The following is a 13,598-nucleotide window of genomic DNA, read 5'->3' as shown; positions in this document are numbered from 1 at the left end:
AACAAAAATAATGTCAAAAAGAACGCCAACACCAATCTCAGTACTAGGAACAGAGATAGAACACGTGGACGATTACATCTACCTAGGGCAGACCGTCTCACTGAACCAAGGGATGGAGAAAGAAATACAAAGGAGAACAACACAATCCTGGAAAGCCTTCTGGGCGCTAAAGTTTATACTCCTCCACAGGTCCATAAACCGCGGACTCAGACTAGAGGCTCTTAACTCCTGTGTATTCCCGGTGCTAACATACGGTTGCCAAACCTGGACCCCTACAGAGAGGCAAAAGATGAACATCGAAATATGCCAAAGGAAAATGGAGAGGAAGATAGTTGGCGTTTCACTGAAAGACAAGGTCTCCAACACGGCACTGCAGAAAATTACAGCTTCTGAGAACATCACAGAAAAAGCCCTCATAACGAAGTGGAAGTGGCAAGACAGCAACAAGGCAGATGGGCGCGAGAAACCACCATGTGGGACCCGCACATAGGAAGGAGAACACAAGGCAGGCCAAGAAGATGGGCAGATACATTCAAGCAGCAGCTGGGAGGGAACTGGTCAACCATCGTCCGCAACAGGAACGAGTGGAGACAGATAGTCAACAAACTCATATAGAACTAAAATTTGACAAACTCTAGTGTATCTCACATAGTGAATGTGAATATTGTTCACGTGAAATAGATCATGTGAACCACACCAACCGAGCTACCCTCCTGTAGGAGGCCATAGCCCTTCATGGGACACAGTGGCTTCATTCATTCATTCCTTGTGACATTTCAAAGAAGAAGTTCAATACGATTTTGCTCGTTTTTGCTTCCTTTGCGAGATAAAAATTGTTTTATATGAAAGTCATTGATTTAATTCCCAATATGCTCAGTCAATTTAAGGGAGCAGAGTTTTATGATAATGCATGATTGAACGAATTTTAGTTTCGTCCTTTAAATATGCAGAAATCAGATCCTAGCAACATTTTAAAATTCCTTTCGAAAACGAAAGTTACATTTGTTCAGATCAAATTTCTGCACATATAAAAGACAAAACTAAAATTCTTTCAATCGTTTATTATCATAATCCACAGCTGTATTAAATTGACTGAGCATATTGGAATTCAATCACTGGCTTTCCCAAAACACGTTATGAAATGTTTCATATAGAACAATTTTTATCTCGAAAAAGAAGCAAAATTGTATTAAACTTTTTTGTTCGAAATATCTCAAGGAATAACCCTCTGAAAACACATTATGGATCAATACTCTGTAATGATGAGAAGAAGGCGGTTTTCTTTATCACTGATAAACCATTACAAGTCAACTATCTTTGATTTAAGCAGTGGAAAAGCGTGCTATATTTACTAGGATAGACAGTAGCATTTTACGTTTTCGCGGGATATCAGCCGAGTTAAGATTTTGGAATGCTCCAAGCTTTCGACTGCTATCTCTGCAGCCATCTTCAGGGAAGTGATGTCCGAACAGAAAGTCGAAAGGTTATATAGATGTGGCCACTACTGGGATCGTACAATCAAGGAGGCCATAGAGATCAAGCTGGAGAAAAACAACTTTAACAGAGACAGTGGACTCCAGCTCAGTCAGGCATGGACACCGGCCTTAGACCAACTCAGGCCCTCTTACAATCAAGGTCATGAAGATCAAGGACCGAGGACGGCAACCGATTCCAACCGGCGGAACAGGGCTCGCCGCCCGCCAAACTTCACGCAGTAATCCCGGGAGGGGCGGAGCTTACGAGCGATGACAATTCCCGGCCCCGGATTGGCCGATCCGCCAACCAATCCCGTTTCACCTGAGACAGCCACATCTATATAACCTTTCGACTTTCTGTTCGGACATCACTTCCCTGAAGATGGCTGCAGAGATAGCAGTCGAAAGCTTGGAGCATTCCAAAATCTTAACTCGGCTGATATCCCGCGAAAACATATTAGCGAACCAACGCCGAGAAAGCCTCAAATCATACAGTAGCATTTTAGTTTATCTCACTATCAATACTGATTTTATAGCTTATAGTGCAGTTATCTATAGTAATCTCACTAGAGGTTTTGATTTATCTAAAGATTTAGTTGACTACCACACGATTAAAGGAAAGTATATAAAGATTACATGAAATAAAGTGCTCTAGTACAATATAATATATATTGACTTACGAATATACTAAACTGTTTTGAAAATGTATTATTGCACCATCTCATCATTTCAAATATTCCACTAGATGGCAGTAGTGTGTTATGATTAGTTGTTCTCTTGTTAGGCCTACCAGTTGTGCCAACTATACAATCTTCATTGAACTCTTTGGACGATTACTAGTTAAGAAGGCTTTGTTGATTCACTTTCATTTTTATTAAAACAGTTCCATTCCACTTCAATTAACAATATATATTAAACAATCTCTGATATTATCGCCGCGGTCTCTTGCATAACATTCGGCAGATCTTTGAAATTTAATTGTATTATTGTTTTCAATTTCTTGTGTCGCCGCTCCAATCACTCGCCTCAATTTCAATGTTGCAACCAATAAGCTGCTTCCATTATAACATGACATCTACTTGTCTAATCCACGTGGACTAAAACCGAGGTTGCAATGTCTTGTGCTGAGGAAGAACATTAAGGTATGTGATTAAAAATTATTATTAAAGAGTTATTGTTAAGAGCTAAGAATGTCAACGTACTCGTATATGAAAGAATAATAATAATAATAATAATAATAATAATAATAATAACCATTTAACAATATAACAAACTAGTGCTTATTCTTATCGAGGAAGTAGACGTGACAACGTGACGCTTAGAGTGAAACCTACAGAGCAACAATCGGTCGGCAAAATTATGTTTTAAAAGCACACCGCATGTTATTGTATGATGCCGACATGTTAAGTATGAGGCCGCGGCGATAATACGTGACTATCTACAATCTCATACACCAGAAACTGTAACATAAGCCAAATAATATAAAAAAGATACATGATAGAAAAGTTTTAATTAAGAGTGATGAAATAAACATGAATCATTTAAAAGGTAGAATTATTCACAGTACAATGTTGGCAAACAAAGAAACAAATGCTAGGGAGATGATAAAAATATATGTTAGGGAGGTGATAAAAATTATAGGATAAGCAGCCACGATTGGTTCAAACATGTCGTTCCGTAACATTTTATTTGACAAAAGTAGTATGACGTAGTAAGAGTATAATAATCACTTAGGGCCGTATTCATAGACATTTTTAGCGCGGGCTTCCGGTGGATGATCAGCGTTTTTCGTATTCATAAACCAGTGTTAGCGATATGATATGATTTGAATTCTGTACTAGTAACCAGTAGATAGCCGGGGCTAGCTTAGTACGCTCGTAGCGCGTGCTGCGAAATGTCTATGATTAGCACCCTAACAGTCTACACTACTACTACTACTACTACTACTACTACTACTACTACTACTACTACTACTACTACTAAGGTAAGGTTAAGGTATCCCCGTAACATGCCATGAAGAGACTTGGGGGGCATGGAGGTAGAGCCCCATGCTTTCCATGACCTCGGCACTAGAATGAGGTGGTGTGGTCGGCACCACGCTCTGACCGCCTTTTACCCCCGGGAAGGACCCGGTACTCAATTTTATAGAAGGCTGAGTGAACCTTGGGGCCGTTCTGAAAGTTTGGCAACGAGAAAAAATCCTGTCACCACCTGGGATCGAACCCCGGACTTTTCAGTCCGTAGCCAGCTGCTCTACCAACTGAGCTACCCGAATAATAATAATAATAATAATAATAATAATAATAATAATAATAATACCAGTGTTGTTATTTACTCAACTGTCCGAAGATAGGTCTGAACCTCACAAGTGATACCAACAAGGCACCACTCATGAGGCAACTAGACCAGGAGTAATGGGGTAGGGTGACAGTTCCTTCCCCCTAAATCAGTATTACAGGCCTATATTATAATTACTATAATTTATTATTTTGGTACCGACAATGCAATTCCATTAATTTATTTGCTACACAGATTCTAAGGAAGTACTTTAGCAAACGGAAACGCAATAAAAAAAAATTGTGATTTTTTAATTTTGGTATCTCACCTTGATTGTCTTGTAAATTAGTTTGATGTGTCTAGTCTTCATTTCTGCAAAAGTGTGCATTATTCTGTCTTTCAATTCTGCCAGTATGGTAGAGTTTCACAATAGTTATTTTTCTATATAGCCTACTTAGATTCGACAGTCTTTCGTTCGCCATATTACAGTTTCTTTAAATATGTTTTACCCTTTCCATAACACTCATTGCACGCTCGCTAGAAGAAGAGGTAACCGAGACGGACGGACAACAGTGGCTTCAATATTATTGTGGTTTCTTCGTAAATTTACGAATAGATTTTCTATCTTTCTGGTAGAAATTTAAACTGAGTTTGGTTATTTTATTTCTGAACGTGATCTTTTTTCTTTAAATGTTAAAGTAGAAGCACTGTTATTCAACAAAAACGCCACAGAATCTAAATCTGGACTGTTAAAATCACAAGCCACCATAAAATCAACCATTTCACATAAACATGCATGAAAACTAACGGATTATGTACTTAGACAGTTTGGTGTCACTGACAAAACAAAAGAGCGGGAAAATAAGCCACTAATATCTCAGTAGACACGTCTTTAGAGTGTCAAACCACGTGCTAGCAGTATTGAAGCAGCGGGGTTTTGCGTACCAGACCTGCTTATCTTTCAATAGGATTTGAGGAAGGATTGCGTTTCACGTACGGCAGTTTGTCTTGCTCACAAGACTCATTCTGATAGTGAGGGATCTAGTTTCATCGAAGTAACTAAAAAAGTAAAATAAACGAATAAATAAATTATTATTATGTAAGGCACATTCTACTTTACTTCTAGGCCAGCGGAGACCAAAACTCGAGCTGCAGTGATTACATGCGACAGACAGCCTATGAAGTAAGGAGACGGAGGAACGGTACTTGGCATAAAAACTACGTACAACCAGTGGTGGTTCGTGCACTAACATCTTGATCAATCCCGCGGATAAAAGTCTCAAGCTTTGCTATATCAGTAATGTCACTGCTGCCATCAAGAGCCAGTGAATAATATACAATTTTTCTTGCTTCTTTTTTTAACCTTCCTCTTGAATATAATTAGGAATTTTCTAAATTATTCTCTCGATACATAGTTTTTCAAAATTAAAAACTTCTTATGGACAAGTTATTTAAGCTATTTTAATCATTACTCTTTTGAGAAATTTTGTTCTATTAAAAGGCTTTAGAGCACGAGATATTTCAAACCCCATTAGGTAGCCGACTTCCTTACATTTATTTATGTTATCTTTCTCTTCCTGGCTATGATTTAAGACATGTCACTTCCTGATGTTTAACAGTTCGTTGGCACATAATACTGAATCAATTTTTCTACAATATTATTATTAAATGAATAACTAATAAACAGTTACCCTCATCTAAAGATTAAGAAGATTAAAATTGAGATAAAACGTAATAAATGTTAGCCTTCTAGGAAGAAGATATAAAAATATCAATATTCATGCACGTACAGAAGAATTATAGAAACACATACTTAGTGGTCAATAATAATAATAATAATAATAATACATTATTCAGTGTGGCAATTAATATTTCTATACACTCCTAATTGAAACGTTGAGCAAAGTAAACATATTACATTTTGTCCAACAAAACAACAAAAAAGTTCTTCTCATTCTTTACGAAACCACCTCTTACTGCTTGTAGAGACAGAGTTAGTAGAGCGACATGATACCGCCACTGCTTGCCTTCAGTACGTGAATGAAACACACAGCAATGTACAGGAAACTCCTCGTACCCGTTTGAATGTCTGTGATTACACGATGTAATCACGACACCCGCTTTGGTCACCGCTGTTCTAGGCCTACATTAACACAGTATTAAATGTTTGAAAGAGTTAGTACGGGGTAGACGCTGTCTACACTGTCTCCTTTATACACCTCACTACTGGATTTAAGCACTTTTTCAATGGAACGGAACATTACACGTACAATGTTCTCACTCTTTTCTGTTATTAATTCGTCTTAATCTTAACAAATGCTCTGTGCGATTCGAAGGTAGACCTAATAAGAGCTCAAATTAGTTTAATATTACGATAATTCTGAACATATACATTATGTCATTGCATTAAACAAGAAGTCAAAGTAAAACGTCTAATTCAGCTATCACCAGATAGAATAGTCTACATTTTTTCTTCTTTCTATTATTATTTTAATCTCCTCATTTTACCTACTTACAGTACAATGTTGTGTAGAACTGCCTACCAACACAAGGTGGTGTCCTCACAATGCGGGCCTCCTTAATCGTGTGGTCAGCACGATACGGGACCACCGCGGATACGTTACAGGACAAGTACAAGACATGAGACAAATACCGTATCGTTGATGGAAGATAAATAAATATCTTCCACTACCTACACAGGGAATCAAACCGCTGACCGCTTGAACACAAAGAGCACGTGATATCCACAGAACTAAAATGGGCGAATACCTGACAATATTAAACTGAACAAATTTTAACATTTAAATGGCATCTAATATATGCAAATGATTGACAGAAAAATATTCGATAAAATAGTTACACTTTACAGCTACAATGGATATTAAGCTATATTTTGTCTACCTCTCTTTCAGTTACTGAAAATAAACATAATGTAAATCGAATACAAATCTGTTGTGCGACAACCCATGGAGGACTAAGGACTACCATCAGACTGCTGGCCTCAGCAGAGGTGAACGATCATCCAACAAGAATGGGGTAATGTGTGGTTAGCACAATGATCTCCCCATTGTGACTTGTTAAACCGTAATTTGTTACTCATTGTAGCTCTCCAAATTAACCACTACTATATATGAGTGGGCACCGGACTTATATAATACTAAACGAAATTTCTAAGAAAATTTCTTCCCTCATAAAGAGTTGAACCAGCGTTCATGCTGTAACGATAGTTCAAGATACGACATTTTAGACAATGCAGTTACGGAGTGGGGCCAACTTTATGCTTCCAATACTAAATAACATATTTACCCAACACAAGTATAACTGTATTAATATCTATTCCAAATAGTAAGTTAAATAATAACCGACAGAAGTTTCAACAGTTTTATAAGAATCTATTATAAATAATAATATAATAGGCTTATATAGAGGAACAGAATATCTTATGCCGACTATATTTGGGTTGTATTCTATTTATTATTAATCGATCAGCAAATGAGAGATGTTGCGAAACAACTTATGAATATGTCTAGATAATGTATAGAAGCTTTCCACTTAAATGTCGCCTATCATAAAAATTAATTACACACATTTTTGCTACATTTTCAAATTTATCTTCTTAGCAAACATAAAAAAATTTTTCAAGACTTATTCACCTTCAATTATCATGGATCAAAAGTTACAAATATAAATGACACTCCGGAGGAAGTTAAACACAGAATAAATATGTGAAATGCCTGCTGTTATTCGGTTCAGAAGCTTCTGTCATCCGGTCTGCTCTCAAAAAAGGCTCAAAGTTAGAATTTATAAAACAATTATATCACCGGTTATTCTCTATGGTTGTGAAATTTGACTCTCACTTTGAGAAAAGAACAGAGGCTAAGGGTGTTTGAGAATAAGGTGATTAGAAAAAAATTTGGAGCTAAGAGGAATGACATTACAGGAGAATGGAGAAAGTTACACAATACAGAACTGCACGCATTATATTCTTTACCTAACATAATTAGGAACATTCAATCCTGATGCTTGAGATGAGCAGGGCATTTATGGGTGAATCCAGAAATGAATATAGAGTATTAGTTGGAAGACCTAAGGGAGGTTGAGACGTAGATGGGAGGATAATATTAAAATGAATTTGAGGGAGGTGGGATATGATGGAAGGGACTGGATTAATCTTGCTCAGGATAGGGACGAATGGCGGGCTTATGTGAGGACGGCAATGAACCTCCGGGTTCCTTAAAAGCTATTTGTAAGTAATTATAGAAACTGAGTATGTTCACATCGATTATATTTGAGTTACATTCTATTTATTATTAATCAATCTGTACAAAAGAGACGTTAGAAAACAATTCTATGAATATCTAGATAATGTATAGAATATTTCCACTTAAATTTAGACAATTATAAAAATTAATTAAACACCTTCCCTTGCCACATTATTAAATTTACCTTCCCAACAAACACAGAAAATGTGTCAAATATCTTGGAGCAACAGTAACAAACTGAACAAACCGGGAGGAAATTAAACGCAAAATAAATGTGAGAAATGCCTGCTGTTATTCGGTTCAGAAGCTTTTGTTATCCATTCTGCTCTCAAAAAAATTTGAAAATTAGAATTTATAAAACAGTTACCTATTACCGGTGGTTCTGTATGGTTGTGAAACTTGGACTCTCACTTTGAGAATGGTGTTTGAAAATAAGGTGCTTAGGAAAATATTTGGGGTTAAGAGGGATGAAGTTACAGGACAATGGAGAAAGTTACACAATGCAGAACTGCATGCATTGTATTCTTCACCTGACATAATTAGGAACATTAAATCCAGACTTTTGAGATGGGCAGGGCATGTAGCACGTATGGGCGAATCCAGAAATGCATATAGAGTGTTAGTTGGGAGACCTGAGAGAAAAAGATCTTTGGGGAGGCCGATGGTGGGTTTATGTGAGGGCGGCAATAACTATCCAGATTCTCTAAAAGCAATTTGTAAGTAAGTACTTAGTGATGTGCACAAGATGTGAAAATACTCAGTTGTTATATCACATAAAATCAGTTAATCATCCTTCAAATTCGACATAAATTGCTAATTTCTCTGTATTTCTTACACATGAGAAAGCAAGAACTTAAAATATACTATAACTTACAACTAGACTATAAATTCTTATCTGAAATCTAATTGGACATGTTACCATAAGCCTAAAATCAAATGAAATATAGGTACTTCTTAATGATTATTTATCGCCCAGTCAGAAAACTGTTACTACCGTTCATTGGAAAAAAGGCTCTGTACTGCTCCAGGAAAATCTATACTAATAATAAATCTGGAAGCGAAATTTTCTGGTAATTTTCGATTTTCCAAAAATAATTGGTGTTAACATGTATAATTAATCATCCTGAAACCGAAAATCGCTTTTTTGACATTTTTGTCTGTCTGTCTGGATGTTTGTTACCTTTTCAAGCGATAATGGCTGAATGGATTTTGATGAAAATTGGAATATAAATTAAGTTCGTTGTAACTTAGAGTTTAGGCTATATGGCATTCAAAATACTTTATTTAAAAGGGGGGTTATAAGGGGGCCTGAATTAAATAAATGGAAATATCTCCCTTATTATTAATTTTCATGAAAAATGTTATATAACAAACGTTTCTTTAAAAATGATTTCCGATAAGTTTTATTCTATACAAAATTTTGATAGGACTGATATTTAATGAGCTAAATGAGTTTTAAAATTACAATAACAACGCCATCTAAGGCGCTGTATTGAAATAAAAACAAATGACTTCGTCTATAAGGGGCCTTGGACATCAACAATCGAAAACTATTAAACATAGCCTACAGAGAATATTTCTGTGTTTGTATGAAGTAATATCGAAAGCTAATTAATTGTTTAATTACGATTTCACCTTTGGAAAGTGTAGTTTCTCTAGATGGACATAATTCTATAATGTTATTACAGTAACTTCTGAGTGAAATTTAAGGATATACAAGAGTTTTAAAATAACAATAGAATACATTTTCACCGCCCCCTCAGATTATAGCGTTGTTGTTCCTGTAGTAACTCCTATGTGCAAAATATAAAATTTTTGAGTAGGAAGAAAAAACACATTTATTCATTCCATGACAATGGTACATAGGAGATCGTGAATTCTTACATTTTCGAATGAAAGAAATATAATTACATATCACTGTTTATGCTGCATCACTATTTAAGTTATTTGAAGTGTTCAGAACCATGGTGGACCAAGCACCATGACGTAGAAAACAAGGGTTAAATTTAAGTTATTACCATAATTCAATGGAAATATATAGCAAGTAATATGAAGTATACACATTAAATCTAAATGTCACTGTTCATTAAACTATAGTTGCATGTAATAAAAATTAAGAAACATGTTAAAGGAATTGTCATTGCACCAAATGTGTGGTCTCTGGACCAAAATGATCGCATTTTAATTATTTAAATACAATTTAAATTAAGTAACATATTAAACCATTTATCCTTCTATCAAACACGAATGTTCCCTGGATCAAATGTCCTATTTTAATTATGTAGGCTTAATTACTTTATTTCTAATGCGTGAAGCGGAGCGCACGGGTACAGCTAGTTTTAAATAATCCAGTAGGCCTAATGCAAGGCTGAACAAAAATCAACCCTCAATAACATCAAGTAGAAGTTTTATATGGATTGATACATCTGTGACCTATATAGGCTACAGCCAATTTAATACCTCTACTCAGAGGAAGCTATTTTAAATTGTGGAGTACCTCTCAATGTTCAACCTCAAATCAGTAGTTCCTTTCACGATACCACTTAGCAGGATATGTAGGCTAATCATTATATGATCTCTCTTAGTGATGTGTCAAGAAATAACAAACCCTACTAAATACTTTATAGGCTAGGTAGCTGAAGATGACAAACGTAACGATTCACTTCAACTTTGAGGTTAGGTAGGCTAATTTGCCATCAAAATTCAATTACATACAATCAAATCACATGTCAAGCGAGAATTATTCTTCTTTATAGCAGCAGGACAAATGACAGAATTTAATAACATAACAAATATGAAACAGCCAAGACAGTTGATGAAGTATATTGAAGTAAACTAAAATGGAATTGAAGGTTATAGCCTATTAAAAATTATTCTCAAGACAGTAACTTATTCTAACTAAAAAATAATTATATAGCCTATATTACAAGAAAATCCCCTCAATAACATGTTAACATTTTAAACAATTTATCAACTTCTTCGTTAATCTAAAGCCCTAACATTTCAGAAACTTAACATCTAATTCGATAGAATTATCATAATATTCCTCGTCTAGGCATTAGCCTAATTTCAGATCGGTTTGCTGTTTGTGGTTTTTAAGGCTATTCCAATTATTTCAACAGTGTTTTTTCCTGTTTACTTAACACTACCTATTGTTTTATTTTTAAAACTAATACGAGAGGATCATAAAGTTTAGTTGAATGATTTTCAATCAAATATAATACTTTGACATTACTTTAAAAATGTGTATTAATCTCAGGCATGAACTGTAGGCCAATACGTATATCAATATTAAAAGTAAAATAAATGTTTCCTATTTTAAGCATACAAAAGATAATCGAACTGCAGACTTTACTAAGTTATCAACAAAAACAATATAGCCCAAGAATCTACCACAGGAACTCTTCTTCACAGAATATATTCAACATTCTCTCTCTAAAACTTAGTACCAGTAACAACATTTTTCAATTTCAGTCTTCCAATGGACTTTCAGATATATATATTCATAACATTGTCTAACAAAATAATTTCTTAGATTATTATCCATAATAAGATCACCTACTGTAATCTAAAAGCTTTCAATAATAAAACTGTTTAGATGCCTACAATAAAAGGATAATGTCGCAGTCAGCTTATAATGTTTTCAATTTATTTAATGGCACATGCAGTTCTGTGAATTCAAACAAAAGATTACTTATATCATATAGTTAAGAACTTGAAAAACTTGAGCATGCAGCATACATGTTAAATGAAAGTACTTAAAAATACTACCTATTATGTCTACAAATAGTTTGTTGTTATATGACAACGAAAGTATCTTTCACTTTCACATCACACTATGTGGTAGGTATTTTATCTCTCAGTATATATTGTCTAAAATGTTTTAGAACTCTTATCTTTAGCAAACAAAACTGCCTATATACTGTAACTTATTTGAGGCTATGTCATACATAGGAGTAATAAAGTAACTTTATAAGACAACTTGAAATGTGGTCATTGGCAAAATAATTTAGTAAATACAAAAATTTATCGTTACTATTCCAATAGATTGCTACTGAGCTGTAATTTCGTTCAACACACGTAAATAAATGTCTTCCAAGTTATTTAACTCAAACACTCTTTTATGTAGCTCTGACTGAATTATTTTTCAGTATTTCATACTCAAAACAGAATTATCTGCCTTGAAAATTACGAAACTTATCAACAATATTTAAGCTTATATACAAAGATGATATAGAACGCAGTTCTGCTGGCCCATTTGAAATTATTTTCATAGCTAGCATTATATTATAATGGTGGCAACAGTGAAGGCATGTTTACATTTTAGCAACAGAAGGACCAGTTGACATAGTTGTGTTTATTAGTCGTTAAATGCAACAGTGTTTTTCACTGAATCATAAAATATACATTAAGTTAAAATCAAACCGTATTAAAAAAACACAATTAATTGTACTGCTATGTGTTCTTTTAATACTGTTTGCTTTTAGCTTAATGTATATTTTATCAAAGATCAGTCATGATTATCTACACTAATTCCACAATATAACAATAATAATATTTCAGTGATATTAAAATATTAAACATAAGTTAATGTTTTATGACATTATAAGAACTTTGCCATGACAACCATACTATGAACACATGTAACTGAGAGTTAATCTGGGATTTAATTGTAGGTTATCAAAATATTATTTACAGAATTCATAGAATGATTTGAAATTGATTTATACCAACGTGTGTAGTAGTACAACATACTGAAATAGTTGTCTGAATATAAACAGGTACCGTAACGATCACATTTTAGACATACAATTACGTTTCTGTAAAGTATGCATTAAAATGATGCCAATATTAAGCAAAAACACAAGTTAGAACACCTTCGTATGTGTCGATATTGAGTAGAAAACGTTAATGGTATGCATTTTCTATCAGTGTCAACATAACCTAAACGCTGAATCAAATGATGATTAGAACACGAAATGTGTCAGTCAGTACTATCCCATACGTTATTTGACAGTTGTCATCAACAACAAACTAATTGCATCCTCTAATTTTGCGTGACTTTTCGAATGTTGCACGTCAAACCCACTGCTTGTGTATCTCACACGACATTCTAACCCTATTTGTGACAATAATTGGAGTCGTAGTTTACCTGATTTTTCACATTAATAAGAAGCTGTGTGTTTCCAATATTGATGAGGTACAAAAAATAGAAGACGCCTACATAGCAGGCACAACTAGCACCACGTCTAAACGTCATTTTGACACGTAAAATCACACTATTCTTACAAACTCACTCCTATCAACTCGCCATAACCAGTGCTGTTCCGCAACTAAATACCTAAATATGCTTGTATCAGCAGCCACCAGAGAGCAGCACCATACAGTCGATATCAGCCCTACCTGGCGGGTATCTTGAGTAATATGAAACCCCCGTATAATAATGTACCGAAAATATTCGATATGCAATAAAGCTGCAATTACAGAAAGTAAGCACAGAGCTTGCAATAATGTTAACGTTTAACCGCTTATGAATGACACTGCGACATGCAACATTGTTCCAGACGAAAGCATTTAATAGACT

At 34.8% G+C, this 13,598-nt stretch overlaps 1 protein-coding gene across 1 annotated transcript in view; it reads right to left on the bottom strand.

The window, feature by feature from the left end:
• Nucleotides 1–13,352, bottom strand: part of oaf (out at first) — a 747,676-nt gene extending 734,324 nt beyond the window's left edge. The window contains exon 1 of the mRNA XM_069826820.1: nucleotides 13,167–13,352. Coding sequence (XP_069682921.1) covers nucleotides 13,167–13,274 — 108 coding nt within the window. The 5' untranslated portion in view covers nucleotides 13,275–13,352. The remainder of the gene's footprint in view (nucleotides 1–13,166) is intronic.
• Between the last annotated feature and the right edge of the window lie 246 nt (nucleotides 13,353–13,598).

The sequence above is a fragment of the Periplaneta americana genome, chromosome 5 (genome assembly GCF_040183065.1).
Source record: "Periplaneta americana isolate PAMFEO1 chromosome 5, P.americana_PAMFEO1_priV1, whole genome shotgun sequence".
Taxonomy (NCBI): Eukaryota; Metazoa; Arthropoda; class Insecta; order Blattodea; family Blattidae; genus Periplaneta; species Periplaneta americana.
The sequence above is the reverse complement of the archived record's forward strand: the minus strand, read 5'-3'. Positions and strand labels throughout refer to the sequence as shown.